The sequence below is a fragment of the Panicum virgatum genome, chromosome 4K (genome assembly GCF_016808335.1).
Source record: "Panicum virgatum strain AP13 chromosome 4K, P.virgatum_v5, whole genome shotgun sequence".
Taxonomy (NCBI): Eukaryota; Viridiplantae; Streptophyta; class Magnoliopsida; order Poales; family Poaceae; genus Panicum; species Panicum virgatum.
In genome coordinates this window covers 44369079-44394755 of record NC_053139.1, presented here as the reverse complement: position 1 = coordinate 44394755, position 25677 = coordinate 44369079, and the positions used below count along the sequence as shown (strand labels likewise).

The following is a 25677-nucleotide window of genomic DNA, read 5'->3' as shown; positions in this document are numbered from 1 at the left end:
GCCATTTATATTGTGAAATCCATTTCTGTTTGAAGCATCTATCAACATTATTATTTAATCTCTTATATGTTATTTCACTATATATACATTACACATTCATAGTAACTTTGCTGTTAAAACATTTTATCATACTGTCAAACCCATAAAAGAAATGTGTACTGCAGGGATTATAACGATCTGGTTTTTAATCCTCTGCTTCCTCCATGAGGTTGCGGCTGCACCACTATAAATGTACAATGTCAAGCTTCTCCAATGCTAGGAGTTTAAGCTTCTCCACAAGAAATTTTTGACTTCAGGGTTGTCACTGCTGTAGGTTGAACCAGGTTACTTTTGGGCTTCAATCTTTCTGCATACCTCATGTAGTTTATTCCTCTACGTCTCCTATCAACTACATTTACTTATTTGGTCTTTCTTGCCAACATCGATCAAAACTAAATTGATAAACATCGAAGTTGCATTAGCCTTCTATCAATTATAACCCACCAATGAACTTGATGAGTGATGGATGCAAGTAGAATAAGTCATAAAAATAACAATGGCCAATCATATGTTCTAGATTGATAATCTGTAGATCATGCCATTTATCTTATTTATGTTGGATGTATGCCCGCAAGTTATATCTTGGACATATTTGTCAAGATACAAGCATTCAGGAGATATTTTTACAATTGGAATCACTTTACAAAGCTCGATTTGTCTCAAGTGGCTATATGGTATCAGTATTTTTTCATGCAATGAATCCTATCACAAGTATAATATTTCTCTATTTCAATCATTTGATCTATTCCATCATACATATGGTTAAGATTTCTGCATCACTCTTCTCGTTGGATAGGTTGTAACACCTGAAATTGCCCTATCAAAAATCATGCAATCAGTAAAGATAAAACACTAGAAGTTATGAGAGTGGTCTACAAATCTGAAACAATAAATATTATATGTACGAACTAAAGTACACATCAACTAAAAACATACGATGTGAAATATACAGCCCACAAGCTGGCCATGCATTTCTAGTTAAATATGAAAGAACTATGGCCATGCATTTCTAGTTAAATATGAAAGAACTATCATGATACATCACAAAGTGAGTTTGGCGCTTTCACTTTCAATGGTTTGCATAATTCAAATCACACAAAACGCATGGAAAACTGATCAATTTTACATCTGAATGAATATGAGCCTTTCCAGGATTAGAATGGCACCAATAAAGCCACCAATCAGGATATAACCACACATCAAGAGTGTGGCCCCAAGCCATTATACCAAGAGGAACAAGATCATCCTCCAGAATTAGTAATTGAAGCATCTAAGTAAAGAATATTGGATACAAACCTTAATCTAAAGATGATAAAGACACTGGTGACATGTAAGATTTGAGTTCAGACAGCCAAGGGTTTGGTCTTCAAATACTACCACAAAGTGGAGCATCAGAAACTCTAGTCCAAAACACAATAGTCATCATCACTCAAATCTCGGGTCAACTATCACATCAGAAAGCAAATAACAATCTAAGTAAACAATAAAAAGGTAGAGTGAGAATTCAGCGCTCAGACAGCCAAGGGTTTGGTCATCAAATACTACGAAGGCAGTATCAGAAACTCTAGTCCACGAAAAATGCTCATCACTGCTCCAATCTCAAATCAACCAATCTACCACAAAAAAGACAATAATATAATCAGGGATACAGCTTTGAACAAATAAATAATAAAGCAGGGCAGCTTCAAATGAATAAAGAATAAAGCAGGGGCTATGTACGCCTTGGCTTCGGCTTTCAGGGACACATTTGTCCTTGCTTTAGGCTTTCAGGGACACATCAGGCCTTGTCCAACATCCAGTGACATCGCTGGCTGCCTGTTGCGGCTTTCCATGTGTTGAGTGTGGGAACGCTGCAACCAAGGACAGAATCATTTTTATCTTTTCAAGTTCTATTGTTTCTTGGATCCACGTCAGCTGACAACTTCGCCAGCACCTTTGGAGGTGGCCTTATGTACGGGAGAGATGCACTTTGGGCTTTGACTAACTTGGTAGATAGACCTGGGCTATTTGTTGAGCAAAATTCCCTAGGCTTCCTTAAGGCTGAAATGTTAATTTTGTTGCAAGGAACAAAGAAAATCTGATCCACTATTGAATCACGCAGGAGTAGACAATCTCGTGCTGTTATTTAACTCCCATCTCACAGTAAAAAAGAGACGAAGCTGATGACAACACACACTCTCCGAGCTTTTCAGCCTCCCCGCAAATCAGAAAGCACTTGCGCAAGGATAGTTAAACTCGGCACATAACACAGCATCATTGTTTGGACAGCTGATCAATGAAACTAAAAGAATAAACCAAACACATTTAAAACTAGAATCTAGGACCTCAGTATTGCCCATTGTTGTCATTTGAGTGCAGGGCTCCAAGTAGGTTCTTCCTGACAAGCAGGAACTTGGAGCCGATTGCAGCCTCCAAACATTGGGCGATTTCATCAGTGGCCAATGGTATGTGATGTTCAGATTGATGCATAAACAACTTATTCTAAAGTGAGTATGAATGTGCACAAACACTAGAGAGATCAAGGCAATGAAACTAAAAGAATAAACCAAAAACATTTAGACATAGCATCTAGGACCTCAGCATTGCCCATTGTTGTCATTCGAGTGCAGGGCTCCAAGTAGGTTCTTCCTGACAAGCAGGAACTTGGAACCGATTGCAACCTCCAAACATTGGGCGATTTCATCAGTGGCCAATGGTATGCTATGTTCAGATTGATGCATAAACGAATTATTCTAAACTGAGTATGAATGTGCACAAACACAGATCAAGGCTCAGACGCGTATCAGCTTTATCTGTCATGAATTCTCAGAAGCAAAACTGGCGTTGTAAGCTGAAAGGTTGTATCATCACTGCCAAATCACATCAGCAAAAATGACACCGATGCAGAAAACAACTAAGACAACAGAATTTTTATAGGTTACTGGATGGCTCATATTAAGAAATTCAACCATTATTTTTACCTTTGCTTCACGTGTTACATCAGAAGCGCGGGTAATGTCAAATCACCGCCATCAATCAAACAAAACACTGCCATCAATCAACGAAAAAAGCAAAGAAAGTTCATAGGAGCTAAGCTGTTAAAGAATATGTGTATCCATTGCTTTGACACAGACCAATCACAAGATTTGTCATAGCCTGCAACACTGAATGGCATGGTGGATCTAGCACAGGCATTGGGGCTTCCTTCTTCAAGGTGTAATCCGACAAGCCCGGGGTTAGCACCGTGCCTAAACCGATTTTGATCCTAAAAAAACGCAAACGAGACTAAAACACGGCAAGAGACGTAGTATTGAGGGGCAAAACTGTGGTCAAGCAACAATCATATTGCCTACTGGAGTCATGGCAACTGAAACGATTTCTTGACGCGTCGATCTATCCCCTCTTTGCATGGGCGGCGCCGCACAAAATAGTTCGTGCCCCCGCCCGCATGAACAAGAGAGGACCACGGTAAGTTACAGATCGAAATGATGCGAAACAAATGAGAGAAAGATAAAAGGAAAACAGCAAGGAGAAACAGACTTTGGCTTCGACGAGGATGCGGCGGCGGCGGGCTGGTTCTTGGAAACCCTAGTTGGAAGAGAAGAGGGGATCGGTTGGTGTTTATAGCCTCCGTGGCGGCGAAGAGAGTAGGGCGAGCCGAACTCGAGCGAGCCTGTCACCTCAAGCTCGAGCTCGAGCTGAAGTTGATCGAGCCTGTAACCTCAGGCTCGATCAATCCAAGCCTACAACTACAAGCAAGGCTCGAGCTCAGTTCTACAGGAGCTCGCAAGGGCTAATCCGCTAATCACGTCGTGAATAGGCTCGTTTACTACGGTCCCTTTTCATTTTAGATCGGAAAAAGTGTCCCCCAACTTTCACGAAAAGATTGATTTTCCTCCTCCAACTATAAAACCGAACGTATGCCCTCCTCCAACTCATCAAAATCGGGCAATTTTTCTCCCTTAGTGATTTGACACTAAGGTGGCAGTGATTTTGACAAACTCTTTTTGGATTTTTCGTATGTGCAACTTTAGAAGTAACAAAGGCTTTGTTTGGTTCTCATTCTAGAATCCTAGCACACGATTTCAGAGAAGAGAATCTTGCATGTATGGAGTACTAAATGAAGTCTATTTGCAAATTTTTTTTAAGAATGTGTGTAACTTTTCGCGACAAATTTAATGACGGTAATTGATCGATGATTGGCTACAATGATGCTACAGTAACATCCTCTAATCACGCAATCAAAGATCTCAATAGATTCTTCAGGGTTCCTAGCACAGTGGTTCTGAAGTTAGTTTAATACCTCTAATTAGTGGTCAAAGTTGATACAATTTCTAACATAGCACAAACCAAACAGAGCAAAAGTATCACGTCGAGAACTCTAAAAATCATGATATTTTATAAAACCCTAAACCATAGATGGATAATAGTACAATAAGATGTACAAAATTTTATTGAATGAAATTTGACTTGTTGAATTTCAAAAGGAGGCAGAATCAATTTTTTTTTCTAAATTTTTACGGTACCCAAATGACTGCTAAAAATCTGATAACATATATTTTTAGCAGACATTTGGGTACCCTTAAAATTAATGGAAAATTGATTTTACCTCCTTCTGAAATTCAATAATTCAAATTCCATTAAAATCTTGCATATCCTATTGTATTGTGACCCATATCATGATTTTTAGATCTCTCTAGATAATATTTTCTTATTTCTAAAATTGTACACAACAACAAGCATTTTTTCCCAAGCAAGTTGGGGTAGGCTAGAGATGAAACCCGAAAGAAATAAGTTTAAGGATTAGGCACATTGATAGCTAGTCTCCAAGCGCTTGTATCCAAAGCTATCTCTTTTTTTATTTCTAAAATTGTACCTATGAAAATAAAAAAATATCAAAACCCCTGCCACATCAACCTTAAAACACTTAGAGAGAAAAGTTGTCTTCTTTTGATAACTTGAAGGAGGCAAGGTGTCTGATTCTATAGTTGGCTGAGAAAAATCAGACTTTTTTTTGGAAGTTGGGAGGAGGCAAAGTAGACTTTCTTCTTTTCTTTTAGATTAGACTTTACCACGATGGCCCTTGCTGCGGTGGCGAGGGATGAATATGGCGCTTTCTTGGGAGCTTTTGCAGTGGTGATGGAAGGAGTATCTGATTCAGAGACGGCGGAAGCGATGGCTGTTAGAGAGGGCCTAGCTCTTGCAAGGGACCTCTTGGGGGCAGAGCCTGCGGATCACCACTGATTGCGCAAATGTGGTGAGGCATATGAGTGGCCAGGGGATGGGCCTCTATGGCCACATCATCAGGGAGATCAAGGCAGACATGGCGAGCTTTATGGCAGCGGAGGTGATCCATGAAAGCAGGAACTCTAACATCGATGCTCATCTACTAACTAGAAGCTCCATTTATGCTTCTGTAGGAAGGCATGTTTGGTTTTTATCTCCTCCTCATGGAGTTTGTACTAGCTACTCGGACTCATGAATCATGATTAGAGATGGTACCACCCTAATATATATATATATATATATATATATATATATATATATATATACAGGCGTATTGTTACCCAATTCCTTTACGGGCGCGATGCAGTTTCTTTAATGGGCCGAATGAGTTTGGGTTGCGACCGTCTGGCCCATCAGCCTTTACGAGTCCACCAGCTGCTCGGCTTGGCATCTCACGGACTCTCTCGGACTTGTTTGCTCCCCTGTCTCCGCCGCCGGCCGCCGCCCTCACCGGCTCTCGGAGCCCTACCCCCCTCTTCTCGCCGGAGCCCCCCACGCCACATGGACCGGCAGCCCCAGGACTACGCGGCGGCGGCCATGGCGTACGCGCAGGCGCAGCAGCCACCGCCCCCGCAGTACGGCGGCTACCATCCGCAGTACCCGCCGCCCCACCCTTACGGCGCTCCGCTCCCGCAGTACCCGCCCGCGCCCTACGCGCGCCCCATGCCGCCGGCCTACTCGCACCTGCCGCCGCACCAGCAGCCGCCTCCCCCGTACGCGGCGCACCCGCCTCCGCCGCCACACATCTTGTCCACGCCCTCCCCGCCGCCGCACCATCCCTACATGCACCCGCCGCCGTTCGAACCCGCTCCGCCGCCGGCCGCGCCCCCCGCTGATCCGGAGCTCCAGAAGCGCATCGACAAGCTCGTCGAGTACATCGGCAAGAACGGGCCGGAATTCGAGGCCGTGATCCGCGACAAGCAGCACGACAACCCGGACTACGCCTTCGTCTTCGGCGGGGAAGGCCACGCCTACTACAGGTACTTGCTCTGGCTCCTGCCGCGCCCGCCGGTGCCGGCGCCGTACCCGCCGGGGTCGATGCATATGATGCCGCCGATGGGTGCTCCTATGATGAGGGGGCCGCCGATTCACCAGCCGGGGTACCCGCCATTCTATGACCAGCACCAGCAGTTCGCTGCTCCCCACGGCCATGGGGAGTATGAGGCTGCCGCGCAACCGTTCAAGGGGCTATCCGGGCCACTACCTGCTGATGTTGCTGCTGAGCTGCAAGATGTGCTTAACAATCTTAATGGCACCAAAGAATCAATAAAGGGAGCAAAATCATGGTTTATGCAAAGGTTACCATTTGCCCCGGCTCTGGCTGAAGCTCTTAGGGAGAGAGTATTTACCTTGGATGATTCGGAGCGTCAGCTGCACATAATTTTCCTGGTGAACGATATTCTTTTTGAAAGGTATGGCTCGATTTAACTTCTACTTTCAAATAGAATTGCTTATGCCTTGTCTTTTTAAGTGTAGTTGGTTGTCGTTGTATTCGTTTTGATCAGTATGACTGTATGAGCGATTGTCCTCGAGTGGTTATGTGACTGGTTCATGATGTTTTTGCCAGTCAGCAGATATTGTATTGACATCTTGTCAACAATAGCGCAGCAACATATGGAGTGACCTTTTCATGTTTCCAGCATCTATACGAATATTTCTCGTCTTAGTCACTCACCAAATTAGGGGTATTTGGTTCTACCATATTTCGGCCTAATTTATTTCTACCATAGTTTGACCTAATTTATTTCAAAGACATGTAATTTTCAAAGACCAACATCTGTACAATGGAGGCATGCTTTTTCTTGGGGGGAATACCTAATTTTGTCTTTTGACTGATTACGGAATCAATGTGAATAAAAAACTGTAATGTGCTTTGTACATAGTGGGAAGAAAGATCAGATACCTATTTATTTAGGTTCCTTTTCCCATAGAAAAGAAATTGGTTCTACGACGCTGAAATAACACCATTTTAGAAATATACCATCAATCCCATCCAATACACTTTAATATAATCAAAAGATTGTGCCGTCCAGGATTTACCACTCCGTTACCTTTTCCATCCATATCCTGTTTCATCTCCGTTGTCCTACCTTCTTCGGTGAGTCACAGCCTTACAGTTACAGGCGCTGTGGTCACCCATCCTCATTTGGCTTTGCTTCCCTGCTCACAAATCATGCGCCAGAGATGGAGGTGAATTATGTCTACCTCTACAAGGGAGAAGATGGACGAGAGTTGCGTCGAAACTTCTCCCAGCCAGTGCCCCTGCCTGTCCTGGCTGCCGATGCAACTGCCGCGGACCATCAACCAGAACCCAAATGCAAAAGATGATGAAGAACAATTGAATCCATCTTGTTGTCAGTAATGCACATGCCGATATGAGAACTGTTCAAACAATTGGAGAAGTCTTCACCATGCAAACACTAACACCAGCAGTAAGCTTCAAGTGGAGCAAGCTGAGGAGGTGGTGAACAGATCAGCTCCACAGCTTGGAGCAGAGGGCCAGGCGAGGGCCAAAGAGTGAGGGAGACATGCTGCAGTGGAGAGCAAGGTGGCAGGCCGGCAGCTTGGGGCCTACGGCCATGAGTACTGCAGGGATCTTCTGATGCATTAAAGTGTACCATGTGGGTTTGGTGGTATTGTATATTTCTAAAGCGGTGTTCTTTTGGTCATAGAACCATTTTTTCCTTTCTCATATAAAGATGAAAGGGAACTCCTGAGTTCTTTACAGCAATTTTTGGTCCATTAGAAACTGTGCAGTGCTACAAACACATGGCAAATAGCATCTGGTAATGTCTGTTGTGCTTTTCTAAACTGTTTTACCTTTTGAATACATCCATTTTTAGGAGTAATCAGATCCTGGGTCTCTTTAATTTGATTTCTAGACATTGGCACATTGCGATAGGAGGGTCCATATGGAAAAATAAGAAAATTTGAGGATATATCAATATGAACTTACACGATATAAGTGCACTGATGTACCACGATATAGACTGGAAATCACTTGGGATTCTGTTTGGTTACGGTTTTTTTTTGACACCTGCTATGGAGAACTTGCTGAGGCATGACCCTTGATAGATCTAATCTTGCTTCTAAGAATTTCATAGTGCATGGCATAACTATATTTAATGTACTGCTCTACATGCTGCAGCTTACAAAGAAGAACTAATATTCGGGACCTTGACAACGAGGCTATTGCTTTTAAATCTGTGCTGGGTTCCATGCTTGCAAGGATTTACAATAATCCACAGAGCAAAGATGACAGCCAGACTCGTGTCGAGAAAATCCTACAGTTCTGGGGTTCAAAGGAAGTCTATGACCAGGAAACCATTGCTAACTTTGAAAGAGAGATGCAAGGTGGATTGGCATATCCTTTGCCACCGCGACATGTTTCACCAGATCCCTCTACCTTTTCAGGTATCTATTTTCTCTTCCTCTTCAACTACCTCTACTTCTTCCATTCTATCTATGTACTTAACCTTTTTTGGGGTTGTATCTGGCAGTATAAGGATGCTTGTTTTTTTGTATTATTTGAGTACGTAACCTGTTTTCCAGGTGATTTCCATTTTTCTTGGTTTGATTCAGTAACTCTTGGATTTGATCATGATATTTGATTCCAGAAACTTTATGGGCAACCTCTAAACTGCACTAGCTGCTATATGCTGTGGCCACTATTTAGAGGATTCATAGTTTCTAGATTTCATTCCCTGAAAAATATCTGGGCAACCATCGGGTTAAATCATCTTGTTATTTAATTCTATGATGTTACAACATCTTTCTGCAAAATCTTTTAAGATGTAATTGCCTGGACATTTGGCTCGGTTGCAGCAATCCTAATTATAGGTGTTTTTGCAGGATCAGCACCGGTGCCCTCAAAATGGTCCTCGGAACCTCCAGAGAAGGAAAAGGCAATCCATCCTATCTCCGGTCCACCTCAATCTGCACCCTCTGCACAATTTTCAGCAAATCAACTCCCAGCTGGTGTTTATCCTCCTGTAGGTCAAACTACTTTTCCAGGATCTTTACCAGTGCAACCATCTTTGATTCCCTCTGCCATTCCTCAAAGCACTGCTGCTCCGACAAATGATTCAAATCCACCTCCTTATCCACTCTTCCCACCTGGCCTCATTCCTGGAATGGTTCGGAAGATGCAGATTGGAAGTGGAGTGCCATACTCTCCCTTGAGCCCACTTGACATCCCCACAGTCATCCCTCCATCGACCATTCCAGAGTCTGAGATCCTTGATCGTGTATCAAAGTTCTTCAGTGAGATCGGGGAGGTAAACCCATCAGAAGGTCCGATGAGGCAGAGCGAGCGTGATGATTACGATGACTATGAGAGGGAACTTCCTGCTCGAAAGGGAGGGGCATGTATTCCTCCCCCGCCTAACCTGCTTGTAAACCCTGAGACAGGGATGCGTGCTGATGGTAGCGTTGAGAGCAAACCGGGGTCCAGCGGCCGGTTGGGTCTGGGAGCTTCTGCTGATTCGAACGAGGTGAGCCAGTATGATGATGTCTATTCTTCATACCGCAAGCAGAGGAGCACCACATACCATTCTTCCATCACAGCTCGCTCCACATCAAGGTGAAAGCTGCAAGACTGCAACCCTTCACATTTTCCCAACTTTTGCCTCACTATGTAGGTGACGATGTAATGCCGTATGGTTCTCTTGTTATTGCGCAATGCAACTTTATGCTGTCACTGTGTCACAGCAAATGTGCAACTACAGTCTGATGAATCTAAAGTTGCAAATTATTAGAGATCTGCAGTTTGCCTGTCCTACTGCTGGAAGGACTTGTTTTTGAGAAATCGACATGCAGTTTGCCAGTTGCAAATTGTGCATTTTTCCAGAGATCTCTACTTATCCTGTCATGCTGGTGCGCGTTGTTTTCAAGAATGAGTTGGCGAAGAGATAAAATAATTTTACTTTAGTTATTGGTTCAACTTTTTTTTTGTCCGTGCCGAACTGTGTTCTGCATAACTATAATTGGAACAAAATACTTGAAACTTATAGTTGGTAAGTTAACAAAGCAATCTACAAAAACGCACTGCCCTGTACAAAAGGGGATCCGCACCTTAGTAATTTTGACAAAAGTCGAAAGTCATATCCATGAACAGTTGAAAGTCATTTTGATGAATATAACAAAATAGTTCAATACCAATCTCATACAATTTCTCTTAACATTTTCTTAAATACATACATAATCATCTGAGTGTCGTACGAAGTAAAAATAAGCTCAAGACATTTCACAAAAGGCTACTGTCTTTACATTAACGAGGAAGCACTCTTGCACAAATACTAATACAACTGATCAAATTAAACTGAACATAAAATCGTGCACATACAGACATACTGAACACGTGAACAAGATAAAAACGGATTCATGCTACACAGCACTGTCGACCCAAAGTTTCCTTACTTTCCTTCCTCTTAGAAGCCTGAGGAATCCGCTTCCTTTGGTGTTAGAGCTCTACTCCATGATCCAGCAATTCAGCTCTTCCAATATCGTACAACAGCAGAACAGGACTACATTATGACTGACAGTCACCAAAAAATGCAAAGAGAAGAGAGGACCAGCATAGGTCACAGATTACTAATATAAAGAAAACACTAGAAGAGACCAGTGGAACAATAGTACAAATACAAGAGAAATATATTGAATTTGCATGATTGCATCAGACATCCAAGGAAGGATTTAGCAGCATTAGCTCTCAAGCCTGGCAGAGCGAAAGCTCTTAGGCAGCAACTGCGAATGTAGAGAAACAAGCCTTGATTTTATCATCATTTGCAATGCACGAATAGCAAACAAGAACTGATGTAAGACAATTTGAACAATGTTCTAAAGCATGAAATGCAAGGTGGGAAAACAAGGCTCAGACATCCAAGGAAGGAACCAACAACAGCACTAGCTCTCAAGCCTAGCAGGGCGAAAGCTCTTAGTCGGCTACTGCGAATGTTGAGAAACAAGCCTTAGCTGTGTCATCATCACCACATAAAAACAAAAGGGTAAAAAGAAATGTAAATGTAATCACACAAACCGGCTCTGTGGACAGATAGACAGGCAGTCCACCGATTCCTATCAAAATGTGAAACATTGAAACAACTCTTTTTAGGCCTAATCATAGCATCTCCGGTTAATGCACATAGCTACCGTTGACGTGGCATCAGGCCCATGAGACTGGCAAAATAATGCACAAAGTTACAATATAAAATAAAATATAGTTTCATAATAAAATATAGTTTCATACTATCCCTCAGAGACCCGATTTAAATCACACACCACATCTGAATCAAACATCTGCAGATGGGAACTCCACCTCAGGCCAAACCACAAAGGTGTCTAAGGATGGACACCTGCAGATGAGAGAAGCAGCTGCTGGTAACAGTGTCAAACAGCACTTCCTATCGGTAGGTCTTGAGATCTTCACTGGGACAAGTATAACACAACTGTACATGCATAATAAAAAACACTTAAATAAAATGCAACATCACGATCAATATAGCATAACTAAAACTGGAAACAGAATGACCTAGCATGACAGAAACATGGAAAAAATATAGATTACATCTAATCTAAGTAATGGTTAAGCCTCAGGAAGCCAGGCAATTGTCGTCACAAGTAAATCTGACGGTAATTCCAGATGTAACGCTAATCTTCATAGGCTTCTATTGTGATATCCATGTCAACTGATATGAAATGGTCAAAAGGATAATTTATGAAATGCTAAAACTGGTTAAAAGACGAGAAAACTGTGAAAAGAAGAAATTTCAAACGGCAATACCAGAGGGAATCATTTAGTATCATCAGAAAAGAATCGACTTCTCATTCACAGAGCAAACGATGTGTCAGAAGGTGTCCTAAGATTGTATCGAGGTTTCATACTCTGATATACAACCAAAAGATATAATGGGTTCAGACTTCAGATGCAAAGATGGCTGCTTCACTCACACAGCAGAAGCCTGTCTCAAATCAAGTTACTTCAAAACTATATATTGGATGCGATATCTAGTTACTCAGTGATGGCAACAGGTTTATTGGTTCGATTCTGCCAGCAAGCGTCATCAATGTCTTCAGAAGAGGGAGCTTGTTTGTCCTCATCGCAACAAACTCCTACATCCAATACAAACAACATGAATCTAATCTGGCTAATAAACTGGAGGCAGAAGAGATTTCAGATGGCTCGGTTCAGCGGGTTAATCGGCATACAGATCAATCTCGATTTTCAGAGATAGACATGTGATTTGGTCTGTTGAGCTTGAATATTTCCGAGTCGTCACAGCCATCTCATTCGCAAATCAAATCCGTTCATGCAACCACAGAAGCAAAAATAAAAGTACCAACAAGCAAATGTGCAGCAAAGTACATGCATGATCAAACGACCTCAGACCGTCCTAGTTCATGAGAAATATCAACAGATATCAGGCAAACATTTACCTGTTCTGTAACCATCAGGTCATCAAAGGCCAAGATCTACCAAAAGAACTTCGTATAATAATATAAAAACGGGAATGAAAGGGAAAACATGTGTCAGATTAAAGTATTCTCAGCACCCTTTGCGAAGGAATCAGACAGGGATAACTGTATTTTACCTGTGTTATCATCATCCACACCTCAAATCAGAGTCCAGAAACAAAACAGAAAAAAGGAAAAGGAAAAAAAAGTTTCAGGGATCTATCAGATCTTCCTATTCAATATGAAAGAATTGTCATGGTACGCCACAATCTAACAGATAAGGCGTTGTCCCTTTCAAATTTTCACATCCTTTAGATCCCACAAACTTAAAAAATAAAAAACAAATTCACATGTGATTGAATTTTCGTGGCCTTTCCAGGATCGGATTGGCACCAAAAACGCCACCAATCAGGATATAACCACAAGAATCGAATGTCGCGTCCGAGCCATTATACCGAGAGAAACGAAAAAAATCCTCCAGAATTGGTAATGGACGCATCTAATAACTAGAATTAGAAAGACAAACCTAATCTGAACTCTAAAGATGACAACGCTACAGCTGATTTGCGAGATTTGAGTTCAGACAGCCAAGGGTTTGGTCTTCAACTACTACCACGATGTAGCAGTATCAGAAACTCTAGTCCAAAACACAGTTGTTCATCACAACTCGAAACCTCGCATCAACCATTGCAACAGGAAGTAAAACGACCCAAACGAAACAGCAAAACGGATGACAGAAGAGATCTGGGAGCTCAGACAGCCAAGGGTTTGGTCGTCAAATACTACCGAGGTAATATCGGAAACTCTAGTCCACAAAATTTGCTCATCACCGCTCCAATATCAAATCAACCGTTGCAGCCACAAAAGGGGTAAAAAATTAAACAACAATACAGCTTAAATCGATGAGGAAACTGAGCATGTCACCGATCGGACGAGGAGAATGCCGAATGCGGCGGCGGCGCTCGTGCTGGCAGACCTAGGTTAAGAATGAGATAGAGGTTGGGCCAACGATAATTTATAGGCAAAAGTCTATTTTACCTCCTCCAACTATCACCAAAGTTTGGTTTTCCTCCTACAACTATAAAACCGGGTATTTCACCTCCCTCAACTTTTTAAACCGTCCATTTTACCTCCCTTGAGCGGTTTTGAAGACTGTTTTGCTACAGTAACCGTAGTTTTGTCTTTTCCTTTTTTAAAAAATTTCAGTTGAATCTTTGAAAAATCATAGTAAATCACAAAAAAATCATAAAATGGAAAATCCAATTTTGTTGGACTCCACATGAGTAGATATACGCAGTGAATATATTATATGGTATACTTTAGTACAATTTTTTTACTGTAACTTTAGATATATACTTTTCTGTAATTAATTTATAGCTACAGTTTTCGTCGTCCCATTATGGTGAAATTTTTATGGTGAGCTAATCATTATATGATTGAGCTGTAGTAAAAATTTTATGATTATTAGATCATGTTTGACTGATCTATAGATTTATCTATATAAACTAGATAAATCTATAGAAAAATCTAGACGAATGTATAGATAAATCTATAACTCAATCATACATGATCTAATAATCATAAAATTTTTACTATAGCTCAATCATATAATGATTAGCCCACCATAAAAATTTCACCATAATGGGACGACGAAAACTGTAGCTATAAATTAATTACAGAAAAGTATATATCTAAAGTTACAGTAAAAAAATTGTACTAAAGTATACTATATAATATATTCACTGCGTATATCTACTCATGTGGAGTCCAACAAAATTGGATTTTCTATTTTATGATTTTTTTGTGATTTACTATGATTTTTCAAAGATTCAACTGAAATTTTATAAAAAAAGAAAAAGATAAAACTACGGTTACTGTAGCAAACAGCCTTCAAAACCGCTCGAGGGAGGTAAAATGGACGGTTTGAAAAGTTGAGGGAGGTGAAATACCCGGTTTTATAGTTGTAGGAGGAAAACCAAACTTTGGTGATAGTTGGAGGAGGTAAAATAGACTTTTGCCTAATTTATAGCCACCGTGGCCGCGACGGTGGACTGGAAACTATGGGCTTTCTGGGCCTCATTTTGCATTGACGGAGAGAATGCTAGTATTTGGGCTTTAGTTGGTGGACTGGACCTGGGCTATCTGTTAACGAAGCTGCAGCCCCGCAGCTCGGCGGTTTTTTCTTTTTTATATTTTTTAAAAATTAGAATTTCAAAAATATATGTCCGTTTTGAAAAATTTCAAAAATATACCCCGGTCTCCCTCCCATAGGGCGACATGCCCAAAGTGTTTTTTTTTTTTGAAATTTGCAACGAAGTCCCTGGAGAAAAAAAAGGGGAGGCCTGTCGCCCCCCCCAATGGGCGACAGGGGCATGTCGCCCACCCCTGGGGCGACAGGGGCCTGTCGCCCGTTGGGGGGGCGACAGGCCCCCCGCCGCCGTATGCCACCATTCCCTTTGTGATTTGAGCCTAAAAATTCAGAAAAAAAGGCAGCCCTACCCGCCATTATGAAAAAAAACTGGAGTGGTTGCCGTGTTTTCACATCTTTTTGAAATGGTGGAAGTGCACTGCTATTGGGTCACATATGTCTGGGCAAAGAATGCGATATTTGGGAATTCCGTGATCGCCGTGCTGAGCAGTGGCAACTTGTGATCTCGTACTCGCAGCTAGATACACTATAGTTCCTATTTTGAGCTATTCGAACGTGTAGTCGTCCTCATCGTCGGCGGGATCTCGGCCGCTAACTCCTACCGCACCTAACTTGTCCTTCATTAAATCACGGAAAAAAATCGCAAGAACTTCCCTTATTTAACGAGCATTATGGAACCCCAAACATAACAAGTTCACATCAATAGTATCTATAGAAACAAATGACAAGTAAACTAGCACAATCATAAACATCGGATACAAATAAGAGGTCCACAACTATCTCATTACAAATAAATATCAGATATATCTAACCACCCCTAGGGCGTCGGACCCTCTTAGCCCTCTGCTGGGCACAGACATGGCCCTCGGAGTAGGTGAGAACATCCGGAGACCTCACCTGTCGCTCAGGACGTGCAAGGGGCTGCGGTGTCTGCTGCTGAGAGATCCCAAGTGGTGCTCCTCCTAGCTGTGAATACCCCAAGACATCGGGGTCACCTTGCGCGGCAGGCTCTTCTGGAGACAAGCTGTCGAAGTCGTCTAAGGTGAAGGTCTCGTTATTTGGTCGAAAGGAGGAAGAATAAGGTCCGGCGCCCGCATCGGGGTAGAATCCTACGCAAAAAATGTGGATGTTAGCGTACGCTCGTATATTTTGTCATGACATGTAGAAACCGAAATACGAAACATAAACTAACCTGTGTAGGCCGGTATCTGTGGCCCCGGTACCATCCCTGGATACGGTCCGCCAACTGGTGCTGTCCCTCTAAACATTCCAGTATGGCCGAACGCAGTAGCTGGATCGTATCCTGTATGTGATATTAGTAAATATGTAGGAACACTTGATGTAATTTTAAAGAGATATGTACGTTACCTGCACTTGGGAAGAACTGCGACGTCGGTCCGTGCACGGTCGACGGACACGGGAACGACGACGAGGCCTGAGACGACCCGTGGCTGTCTTCGTACTGCACACGGGTTCCGAAGTTGTGCGCTACCTGACGCAACTGATCACGCTGCCTCGACCATGCCTCTGTCTGCTCAAACTGGGTCATTGGGGATCCGGCACGTACCCTCGTCAAGTAAGTCGAGCAGTCCGTCTCCATCATGTTGCAAAGGCGAAGCTGCATCAATTCAGTAAAGGTACAGTTAGAAACACATGAATTATATTATGAATATAATTATATATATATGCAAATATGATCAAGAGACTCACCGCGCCAGCTAGTGCCTCCACGTGGTGCCGGGCATAGCCATCCTGAGGCCTCGCCTGGTGTGGCTGCGGGTGAGTGTCAACAAAAACCAGACGAGCCCGAGTCCGGGGTAAGTACCAGGTGAGGTAAGCCCTAAAGGAGCTATCTGTGTGTGGTCCTGTTGGATGGACCAAGTGCTCGTCTGCCTGTTCCCATTGGTCCACCCACGGCTGGATCTTGATGAGCCAATCTTCAGAGCACGGCAAGCCACTCCTTGACAACCTACAAAGTGGACCACGAAGAATCGTTAGATTCGACACGAATGTATGAGCCAAGTTCATTCATAATTACCTGTGGTCCTGGCGACTGACACGCTCCAACACGGTGGGCACCGGAAACTCCTGGCGCTGCCCAAACTGTCTCTTGACTCTCCAGGGGCAATATGCCTCAACCGTGATGTCATAAACCAGGACGGCAGAAGTAAGCCACAGGCTCGCATTCACGGAGCAGTGCGAAGACAGGCTTGCTGGTGCACGGGTAGCCACAGCCTCTGGGCTGTAAGGCTCCCAGACAACGTCCTCGGGCGTCAGCATGTCGAGCTCCGAAACAAACTCAGGATATGCGCGTCTAACCCGCGCATGTGCCCAGGACCTCTGCATTCCGAATAAGTAAAATTAAAAGTGCGCTAATATATCATGTAACAATGAATAACAAAATTAGGTTTGTTGCGAACATACCTGACGCCAGATCCAGATAGTTCCCATAGTGGGCCTCTCGTCCTCCTCGTCGCCGTACATGCCCCCGTGGTAAGGCTCGTGGCTGACCAAGGGGCGACCAACGGCTAGCCTCTCGTACGACCAAAGCTGTAGCAGTAGTGGGCATCCTGACAGGATAGCGTTCCCATGTGTCTTCATGCACCCATCGCAGAGTCCACGGTAAGTGGCTGCAAGTACCGCCTCACCCCAGCTGTAGGGCGGTACGTCCTCGTCCCCATCCGCAATCTCCCGTGCATACGGAAGGAGAATCCTATCGACCGAGTTGCCATGAGTGTTGTTGAACATGATGTAACCAAACAACCAAAGTAGGTACGCCTCCAGCGATCTGGTCACACTGTACTCGTCGGCATCCGCAGCCAACAAGGCAGGCTGCATAAACAATTAAGATTCATGGTTTCAACTGGCAATGGAACATGTGAATTGTAACAATTAAATTTATATATGCAATGAATACGTACTGTAAACTGTAGGAACCAGGTCTTCGAAGGACCTGATGCTCGCGGGTGCGGGTTGATCGGACCTGCTTCGTCCACGCGGTCAACCAGGGCAAAACGGGCCTCCAGCTCATCCTTCCACGAGGCCGCCACCACACGCGGACCTACAGCCTCCCCGACGATAGGGAGGCCGAGGAGGTAGGCCACGTCCTGCAGCGTAGGAGTCATCTCCCCACACGGGAGGTGGAACGTGTGTGTCTCCGGCCTCCATCTGTCAACGAGCGCCGTCAGGAGGGATCGGTCGAGCTGAATAGGCCCAACCTCGACAAGACGGCTCAGAGTCAGTAGGCCGGCCTCACGTAACCTACAAAAAAACAAAAAATGTCGAAACAAAGGAATACCGACGAATACAAAAGTGATAAACAATAATATTTCATTACATACCGGTCACACCAATCGTGGTGTATAGAGATCGACTCGCCGGGTGGACGAGGACGTAGCACCTCTAGGGCTCGGTGCTCAACAGCTGCAAAGTAAGACCTGTGGCTCGAGTCGATCACTGGGTCTAGCAAGGAGTCCATCTCCATACCTGCATTCAAAAATATATGAGAACACATAGGTAAATATATATTTCATACAAACTGGACACATAAATACAATAATACTTCATTACATACCTGCCATATTTCATTACTACATATTACAAATAATGAAATACAATTGTGGATCATGACACCGAATGCCTTCCACGAGCAATTCTCGCCGATGCTCGTCTGAACGTAGGAGGTGCTCCATCTCTGGGATTTCCGGAAGAACCGACATCAGCAGCATCGTGAAGTGCATTCTAAGGACACTTCTTGTAGTTGTGACTCAATACTCCACATTGGCTACAACGCTTTTGTGCCTTGCTTGCTTCCGACTCGTCCATACCATTCCGAATACGACGTGTCTGACGGCGGCCTTTGCCTTTCTTAGTGGCTGGATCAGGAATAAACATCTTATTCTCATTATCCTGAGTGAAAGGCCCCACAATTCCAATCCCGTATACCTCATGTCCCCATGTGGATACAGCTGCTTCCTTGCTAAAGTACGGTGAAACAAATAGTCCTAGCTGTAACGCAGACTCTGCACATGCCGCAATGAGATGGGAGCATGGCATATGCAATAACTTAGGCTTCATGCAGGAGCAGAAGGCTTTGCCATCAACTGTAATCAAACTCTCCTGTACCACCCTATCTCTACGGATACCACGACCACTTCTATCCTTGCATAGAACCTCAAATCTATGCTCCATTGTACCTGTGGATATGACGCGGTGCAGTTTGGCCTTTTTAATCTTCTCTTGCATATATTGTGTCACTCTTTTGCAAAACTGAATTTGGGGGTTGTTGATGTTTATGCTTGCAGCCGTGTAACGCTCTCTGAAATACTTCATGCACCCATACATGATGAACTCAACAATTCCCACAAGTGGAAAGGCACGACAAGAACGCATAACCATATTGAAACACTCTGCATAGTTCGTTGTCTGAAGACCATACCGTATTCCGTTGGTATCATAAAGGAATGACTATTTCTCCTTAGGTGCACCTCGAATCCAGTGTGAAAATGGCTTCTCAATTGAATCCCTAGCCTCTGCAGCCTGACTCGTGCCTGCTCCTGATGTCCTTACCTTCACTAGCTCTGCAGTCAACTGATCAAGCATCTGCCATAATGCATTGAATTTTCTCTGTTGATTTTGGGTGCACAACCTCTTAAATAGGTTCTTAAGATTCTTGTTCTTGAAGTGTTCATAGAAGTTTGCACCCATATGCCTAATGCACCACCTATTTTGGACATCAGGCCATAATGGAGGCGTTGTCGCAGTTCCACGTTGCAATTTCAGTATTGATTGCAGGATACCTGCATGCCTATCACTAATAAGGTACACATCTGGACGTGCAGCAACAACATGAATCTTCACTCGTTCAAGGAACCAATACCAACTGTCTATGTTCTCATTCTCAACAAATGCAAATGCGAGCGGAACAATTTGGTTGTTGCAATCTACACCGATTGCGGTGAGTATCTGACCTTTATACCTTCCAGTCAAAAATGTGCCATCAATGCAGATCACCGGAAGACAAAACTGAAATGCTCTAACACAAGCACCTATGCAAAATAAGGCTCGTTGCATAATTCTTTGTCCCCTAGTCACGGCTGGTACAAGGTATGTGTCATAAAAGCTTCCAGGATTTCTAGCAGCAACCTGGGATAACATACGAGGTAGGTTATCATATGATGCCTCGTATGTGCCGAACCGCATCTCGAACACCCTTTGTTTAGCCCGCCATGCCTTCAAATAACTGATGGTGTACTGGTAAGTCTGCTCAATGTGTCGAACAATCATTTTTGGCTCATAATTTAGGTTGTCCATAATAAACCCATACATTTGCTTTGCAACAAAGTCGCATGATATATTGCGATGCGAGGGAAGAACTTCTGACAGCAAACAAGTGTGCTCTGTGACAATGGAACATTTCCAGTTTGACTTCCATTTTCCCTTGAATGCATGTACTCGCCATGGACATCCAGCATTCACACACTTCACCTCATATTCTTTACTGCCAGACTTTACGACTCTGAATTCTCGTTTCAATGAGATTGCCCATAGTCTCACAGCATCTTTTACGGCTTCAATGTTTGGATATGTTGCACCTTGCACTACCTCGTTCCCTCTGTACTCTCACTCCTGATTTCGTACATCTTCTGCGACATGACTGTCAAAACCATGCTCTTTCCACTCTTTTGGCAATGAGTACTGCTCGTCATCAGATGAGACCTCATATTCTTCCATCTCTATTGCGGTTTGGTCTTCTGCCTCCATCTCGTCCACAATGCTATGTATCCTCTCTCCCTCATCAGCAAGGCCCTGTGGTCCCATGTTTTGGTTCTCTGTCTCTTCTGACTCATCTTGCTCAACATAATTGGTCTCTCTTTGAATACTCGGAGTTCCTTGATCTGCACAATGTTGGATTTCATTTTGTGTCTTCTCCTGAATTTGAACAAGAATGGCCAGAGGCCACCCACGCTCTAGAGCTGCTTGCATGTACTTCTGCCAGTCATCAGTGCTGTGTATCATCATTAATTCCCATAATTCACTTTCTACCTCCCAATTAACAAGAGACTGGACAGTGATCACATGTGTCAACGGATCAACATGGAACCCACGCTGCAGCCACTTACATATAGAACCAAAATTCCTTTCCAGAGGTTTATCTATGCCGCTAGATGTGCGCTTAAAGGCAGAAAGATCTACTCCATTTGGCCCATACATAACATTGTATTCACCATAAAATACTTGAAACTGCATCTTGCTCGACATATCTGTATATCACATAATACTTATCGAGTTATACTCTTTACTTCACTACCTTATTCAATAATCTGTAAAAACTAAGTATGAAATTCAACTATAACGTATAAGTATTCATAACTACGTGATGACACTCAAATTCTATACTGCATATGCCAAATTCTATTCTAAATCATAATTAATTTATAAACACGTTTCTAATAGTACTGCAATTGTAATAATAAATGCGTAGAACTAATTTTCTAAACTAATTTACTACTACGTAACTACAAACTAAAGTATCATTGAACTCCTACTTAAATGGTTCTACTATAACACTAATTAAATTAAATTACTTACCCCTACTTAAATTACTCATATTTAAATACGTAGTACTTAAATGGAAAAATATATAAACTAAATGTACTAACCTGCAGATCACAAGTGCTGAATCCGACAGGGCTTCGCCGCTTTCCTTCTCCTCGCTCCTCTCTTTTTTTTCTGGAATTTTGGTGGAATTTTCGGGCTCAAATGAGGAGGGAAGGGGAGGGCTGGAGCTTTTATAGGGGGGATACCCCGGTCGCCCGCGGGGGGGGGGGGGGGGGGGGGGGGGGGGCGACAGGCCCCCCCTGCCGCGCCCGTGGGCTGGGCCCGGCGGCGGTCGCCCGTGGGCTGGGCGACAAGCCCCTGTCGCCCGTTGGGGGGGCGACAGGGCATTTTTTTTTCCAGAGACCTCATTGCGAATTTGAAAAAAAATTTTACACTTAAGGCATGTCGCCCTATGGGGGGGCGACCGGGGGTATTTTTGAAATATTTCAAAACGGATATATATTTTTGAAATTTTTATTTTTAAAAAATATAAAAAAGAAAAAACAGCCGCAGCTCGGCTGCAGCAGCCCAAACAGTAAGCCGAGCTGTTCTCTCTGCCGGCTGCTTCAGCAGAGGCTTCTGAGCCGAGCGGCTTAACTTTTCGCACATTCTGTTTTTAAGGGAACTTTTCGTAAATTCGAATCCCAAGGTTTGTATAAAAAAATAACTGCACGTTTTTTATAAATTACGTCCTCCGTTGGAGAAACCAGTGAGTGGTGAGAAATTATATAATTACCCTTAAAAATGTAGTCTGACTATAGTATTGTACAATTTTATCATTATAATACAAGCAACATTACAAAACTGGTCATGAGTGCCACACGTGGCACTAAATAATGATCCCGTGAAACAATGTGGTCATGAACAGACGGAGGGAGTATATACTGTCCATTTAGGTCAAACTTGATATACTTCAACTTAGAGCAAAGGTAAATGAGTGAGCACCCTTTTGGAACTTTGGAAACGAGGAAGTAGGTTTTTTGCGAGTAATAAAGTAAATATATGCTGGAAAGTAAAAACCCTGATAACTACAATTTTCATTTCCATTGCCGTAACAAATAACATCATTTCACCATGTACAGATGATCTTACACATGGGGTTTTAAGTCCCCATATGAGACTCAGTTGTATAGATCTAAAGAATTACAAGACTCTTATCAAAAAAGGAATTACAAGACAAATACAAGGTTCAATCTGAACAGACTAGATAGGTTACTCCTAACTTCAATCCATGCCCATCTCTTCTGTTCTGGTGTCACGGCTCAAAGGGAAAATTATACATTGCTTGATAATTACACAGTGTCTCAAGACCTCTAAACAACAAACCAGGCTACAGACTATGAGACAGCATCAGTAGCATTCCTACTGCTGCCTGCTGGGAATATGAATTGGGTCATCAACCATGGTAACAATTGGAGTTTCCTGCTCTTGTTGAGCAGCCTGGGGAGGCTCTCCAGCTGGGATGTTGATCCCAGCAAAACCGACCAGTACAGCAGCAGCTCCGACATAGCTCAGTAGATGCGGAGCATGACCAGTGAGTGTGTCCACAATGGCAGCAATTGGGACTTGAATTGTGAGGCCAGCCGTAGCGACTGTAGTTGTTGTGAGAAGGACCGCTTTCGCCCACAGATAGTCGCTCAATACATTGTCTAACAAACCTGCAAAGAATGTCACAGATCATAAGTTAGCGGCAATCATTTCTCACTCTACAGATCACTTTCCTTTAGCTATTCCCATATATTGTTGCAATGGCATACAAACATGATGCACTATTGTCACATGTTATCAATGAACACCTGATGCATCTCACAAAAAAAAAAGAAGATTCACGAATAAAGAGAAAACATACCTTTTCCAACAATAAGACCAACTTGCTCCCATGTCAGCCTGTGGAATGGCTCCAGCTTGGCAAAATTCAACACCAACGCAACGGGAAGGAAAAACAACATATTAAACAGTCCAAGGAATCCCAGGAACTGAGCCATACTCACTTGGCCTTCACCCTCCTTCTCATCAGGCAATTTCTTTCGTATCAAGGTGATATATATAGCATAACAAGCAGCAGAAAAAATAGAAAGGAAATCTCCGAGAGGAGGGTTTGTGGCAATGGCGTTAACTGTGCTACTTGAATCAGCCAGGCTAACAATTATTGTCCCTCCCATGCAGAGAAGCACACTAACTAGCTTCAGCCATGTGAATGTTTCTCCAAGAAATACTAATGCAACCAAGAAAGTGAAGAGGCTTGATGTGGTGCTCAGGATCGTGTTTGACTGCAAATTCAGAGAAACAGGAGCATATTACATACCTGACTAATGACAGGACAAAAGTAGGGGTGTTTTACTTCAAAAAAAAATAGGGGTATAACTTGGTGGGTATACCCTTAGGGGCACCAATTTGCACCCCTAATCTCAAAAGTGTATGTCAACATGGAAGTAGCACACAATTATTCCTAGAAACACTTACCGTAACAGTGGTGTATCTTAGAGACAGGTTGAATGTTAGCTGGGCAAGGAACCAAAAAGGGCAGACTACCATGCTGACTTTGGCTACACGAGCACGCGTCCAGCGTCCTTTTGCATCCAATCCTTTGCTGGAATCTGCAACACTAAGCTCTGTCTGGGCAGGGAAGCTTGCATCTGGAATTGAAGTGTCTTCAGGCGACCTTGTTTGTGATTGATCCGAGGCTGCATTGATCTCATGTCCACCACTTTGGAGAAGATTCACACTCTCCAGATCAGCGGGCTGCTGCAGGCTTTCAGCATCCTTGCGTTTCAACTTTGTCCAAAAGTTGCTGACAGAATCCTCAAAGTACCGGGCAACCTCGATTATGGGAATGTAGACAACAAACAGCGAGTTACATATGTAGGTGATCAAGAACGGCGAAACACCAGCATCAACAACAGACTGCACAATGTAGCTAGCGGCAATCCATATGCTTGCAACAGCAACGATGTAAATCAACCCGAGGTACCATCTCCATGTATCTGTGCTCGTCATTTTTGTCCACCTGCTGGTGCTGCTTCTGCTGCCATCAGCACCCTCCAAACTTCCTGCTAACCATAAGTTTAACATTAGGTACGAGACTACACACCAATTTGCTAATAGCTCGAGACTTCTGTCGTATAAATAAAAACGGACACTTGGGGGGAAGAAGGAACATATATATTTTCCGTTCCGACAGTTAAACAGACTACTGTGCATACTCTATAAGCTTTGCATATCCCCCGCTTATGTCCCAATACCAGTAACAGTTTGCTTTTCCTTTTCTTTTCTGAGGGCAGTAACGTTTGCTTGTTTTGCGGCAAGTTGTGTGCCCAATTCACCCATTGCAAATCCAAGGAACGGTTCCTAACTAGGAAACCCAACCCACGGTCTTTAGAACCCCAAGCACGACTGTCATCCAACAGCGATAACGAATGAGGAGAGCGAGGCACGCAAAACCCCCCTCTCTAGCATCGAAAATTCGAAATCAGCAAATTCGTTGGACGTAATCCGCCGCACCCGAGTACGACGAACTAGCTGGGAATAAGAGGGACACGGAATTTGGCAGAAAGGATACGACGAGAGCGAGAGCCAAGTCACCTGGCGCGGAGGCCGCCGGATCGTGCTGGGCGGACGAGCCCATGGATCCGATCTCAATGGATACCGCCACCTCGTCGGCCAAAACCCGGATCTCCCGGCCCCTCCCGCCCGCCCCTCCTCAGCGAGCCACGCACCGCGACATCCGCGTGGCGGCGGCTGGCCGGCGTGCCGCCGCCGGGGCCTCAGCTAGCCGCTGGCCGACGGGGCTGCGCGCGTGAAGGAGAGACGACCCCGCGCCCGCTTCCCACGGGGACGCTGCAGTGCGCCGGGGAGGCTCGGCCGCGGCGGCGGCAGCACAGCAGCCTGGTGTTGGTGCGGTCGGGAGCGGCGGTTGCCGGCGAGTTCGGGGAATTCGCAGTCGCACGCGGATTCGGAGGTGGGCCGTGCGGGTGGCCGTGGGCGTCCGTCTCCCTGCCCATCCCCAACCGATTGGTTGGTGCTGGCTCGGTCGCTTCGGCTTCTTCTTCGTGCTGTGGGCCCCGGTGTCAGCCTCAGAACGCCCGGCCTATTTTTTTTTTGACACGGGCGCCCGGCCTAACTTAATAAAACTATTTAATTGACGGATAATAGACTATCGCGGAACACGTGAT

The 25677-nt window shown here is 43.9% G+C and overlaps 2 protein-coding genes, 2 long non-coding RNA genes, 21 other non-coding genes and 2 pseudogenes across 26 annotated transcripts; 1 reads left to right on the top strand and 26 right to left on the bottom strand.

The window, feature by feature from the left end:
* Positions 1-1169: 1169 nt before the first annotated feature.
* LOC120705342 lies at positions 1170-1298 on the bottom strand. Its single transcript, XR_005687925.1, has one exon. It is a non-coding gene; the product is annotated as a small nucleolar RNA snoR80 (small nucleolar RNA).
* Positions 1224-3594, bottom strand: LOC120705241. Of its 2 annotated transcripts, none has more exons than XR_005687850.1 (2): positions 2961-3594; positions 1224-2888 (listed from the first exon to the last, which is right to left on the bottom strand). It is a non-coding gene; the product is annotated as an uncharacterized LOC120705241 (long non-coding RNA). The 2 variants fall into 2 exon arrangements; XR_005687849.1 differs by having other exon boundaries at positions 2988-3594.
* LOC120705324 lies at positions 1375-1474 on the bottom strand. Its single transcript, XR_005687910.1, has one exon. It is a non-coding gene; the product is annotated as a small nucleolar RNA Z157/R69/R10 (small nucleolar RNA).
* On the bottom strand, positions 1543-1637 carry LOC120705326 (annotated as a pseudogene).
* LOC120705339 lies at positions 2148-2252 on the bottom strand. The gene has a single exon (XR_005687922.1). It is a non-coding gene; the product is annotated as a small nucleolar RNA snoR97 (small nucleolar RNA).
* LOC120705304 lies at positions 2362-2478 on the bottom strand. Its single transcript, XR_005687891.1, has one exon. It is a non-coding gene; the product is annotated as a small nucleolar RNA Z278 (small nucleolar RNA).
* On the bottom strand, positions 2613-2729 carry LOC120705305. Its single transcript, XR_005687892.1, has one exon. It is a non-coding gene; the product is annotated as a small nucleolar RNA Z278 (small nucleolar RNA).
* On the bottom strand, positions 2804-2897 carry LOC120705300. Its single transcript, XR_005687887.1, has one exon. It is a non-coding gene; the product is annotated as a small nucleolar RNA Z223 (small nucleolar RNA).
* LOC120705348 lies at positions 2965-3050 on the bottom strand. The gene has a single exon (XR_005687930.1). It is a non-coding gene; the product is annotated as a small nucleolar RNA U36a (small nucleolar RNA).
* Positions 3126-3268, bottom strand: LOC120705351. Its single transcript, XR_005687933.1, has one exon. It is a non-coding gene; the product is annotated as a small nucleolar RNA snoR134 (small nucleolar RNA).
* Positions 3342-3469, bottom strand: LOC120705343. The gene has a single exon (XR_005687926.1). It is a non-coding gene; the product is annotated as a small nucleolar RNA snoR111 (small nucleolar RNA).
* Positions 3595-5698: 2104 nt separating the features above from the next.
* LOC120704248 (calcium homeostasis endoplasmic reticulum protein-like) lies at positions 5699-10071 on the top strand. The gene is made up of 3 exons (XM_039988561.1): positions 5699-6716; positions 8453-8718; positions 9157-10071. The coding sequence occupies exons 1-3, from the start codon at positions 5806-5808 to the stop codon at positions 9888-9890; spliced, it is 1911 nt and encodes a 636-aa protein (XP_039844495.1). The 5' UTR covers positions 5699-5805; the 3' UTR covers positions 9891-10071.
* A 365-nt stretch (positions 10072-10436) lies between these two features.
* LOC120704247 lies at positions 10437-13420 on the bottom strand. Its single transcript, XR_005687507.1, has 2 exons — positions 12511-13420; positions 10437-12414 (listed from the first exon to the last, which is right to left on the bottom strand). It is a non-coding gene; the product is annotated as an uncharacterized LOC120704247 (long non-coding RNA).
* Positions 10975-11093, bottom strand: LOC120705301. Its single transcript, XR_005687888.1, has one exon. It is a non-coding gene; the product is annotated as a small nucleolar RNA SNORD14 (small nucleolar RNA).
* LOC120705311 lies at positions 11173-11294 on the bottom strand. Its single transcript, XR_005687898.1, has one exon. It is a non-coding gene; the product is annotated as a small nucleolar RNA SNORD14 (small nucleolar RNA).
* LOC120705345 lies at positions 11324-11474 on the bottom strand. Its single transcript, XR_005687928.1, has one exon. It is a non-coding gene; the product is annotated as a small nucleolar RNA snoR2/U65 (small nucleolar RNA).
* Positions 11553-11737, bottom strand: LOC120705327. The gene has a single exon (XR_005687911.1). It is a non-coding gene; the product is annotated as a small nucleolar RNA Z112 (small nucleolar RNA).
* Positions 11887-11969, bottom strand: LOC120705333. The gene has a single exon (XR_005687917.1). It is a non-coding gene; the product is annotated as a small nucleolar RNA snoR77Y (small nucleolar RNA).
* On the bottom strand, positions 12101-12195 carry LOC120705329. The gene has a single exon (XR_005687913.1). It is a non-coding gene; the product is annotated as a small nucleolar RNA snoR31/Z110/Z27 (small nucleolar RNA).
* Positions 12314-12412, bottom strand: LOC120705356. The gene has a single exon (XR_005687937.1). It is a non-coding gene; the product is annotated as a small nucleolar RNA R30/Z108 (small nucleolar RNA).
* On the bottom strand, positions 12479-12588 carry LOC120705332. Its single transcript, XR_005687916.1, has one exon. It is a non-coding gene; the product is annotated as a small nucleolar RNA Z107/R87 (small nucleolar RNA).
* On the bottom strand, positions 12683-12768 carry LOC120705335. Its single transcript, XR_005687919.1, has one exon. It is a non-coding gene; the product is annotated as a small nucleolar RNA snoR20a (small nucleolar RNA).
* Positions 12825-12916, bottom strand: LOC120705308. Its single transcript, XR_005687895.1, has one exon. It is a non-coding gene; the product is annotated as a small nucleolar RNA R38 (small nucleolar RNA).
* Positions 13115-13244, bottom strand: LOC120705340. The gene has a single exon (XR_005687923.1). It is a non-coding gene; the product is annotated as a small nucleolar RNA snoR80 (small nucleolar RNA).
* LOC120705322 lies at positions 13328-13429 on the bottom strand. The gene has a single exon (XR_005687908.1). It is a non-coding gene; the product is annotated as a small nucleolar RNA Z157/R69/R10 (small nucleolar RNA).
* A 71-nt stretch (positions 13430-13500) lies between these two features.
* LOC120705325 lies at positions 13501-13595 on the bottom strand (annotated as a pseudogene).
* An 8923-nt stretch (positions 13596-22518) lies between these two features.
* On the bottom strand, positions 22519-25525 carry LOC120704246 (uncharacterized vacuolar membrane protein YML018C-like). Its single transcript, XM_039988560.1, has 4 exons — positions 25088-25525; positions 23969-24555; positions 23355-23775; positions 22519-23163 (listed from the first exon to the last, which is right to left on the bottom strand). Exons 1-4 carry the CDS (start codon positions 25128-25130, stop codon positions 22868-22870), a joined length of 1347 nt encoding a protein of 448 aa, XP_039844494.1. The 5' UTR covers positions 25131-25525; the 3' UTR covers positions 22519-22867.
* Positions 25526-25677: the final 152 nt, after the last annotated feature.

Bases quoted from the DNA above. Each gene is read 5' to 3' on its own strand.
- LOC120704248 (XM_039988561.1), top strand. From the start codon at position 5,806: ATGGACCGGCAGCCCCAGGACTACGCGGCGGCGGCCATGGCGTACGCG. The intron at 6,717-8,452 runs GTATGGCTCGAT...TACATGCTGCAG, and splicing joins AACGATATTCTTTTTGAAAG to CTTACAAAGAAGAACTAATA. The intron at 8,719-9,156 runs GTATCTATTTTC...GTGTTTTTGCAG, and splicing joins AGATCCCTCTACCTTTTCAG to GATCAGCACCGGTGCCCTCA.
- LOC120704246 (XM_039988560.1), bottom strand. From the start codon at position 25,130: ATGGGCTCGTCCGCCCAGCACGATCCGGCGGCCTCCGCGCCAG. The intron at 23,776-23,968 runs GTAAGTGTTTCT...CTGAATTTGCAG, and splicing joins TAAGATACACCACTGTTACG to TCAAACACGATCCTGAGCAC. The intron at 23,164-23,354 runs GTATGTTTTCTC...CATTCTTTGCAG, and splicing joins TGGTCTTATTGTTGGAAAAG to GTTTGTTAGACAATGTATTG.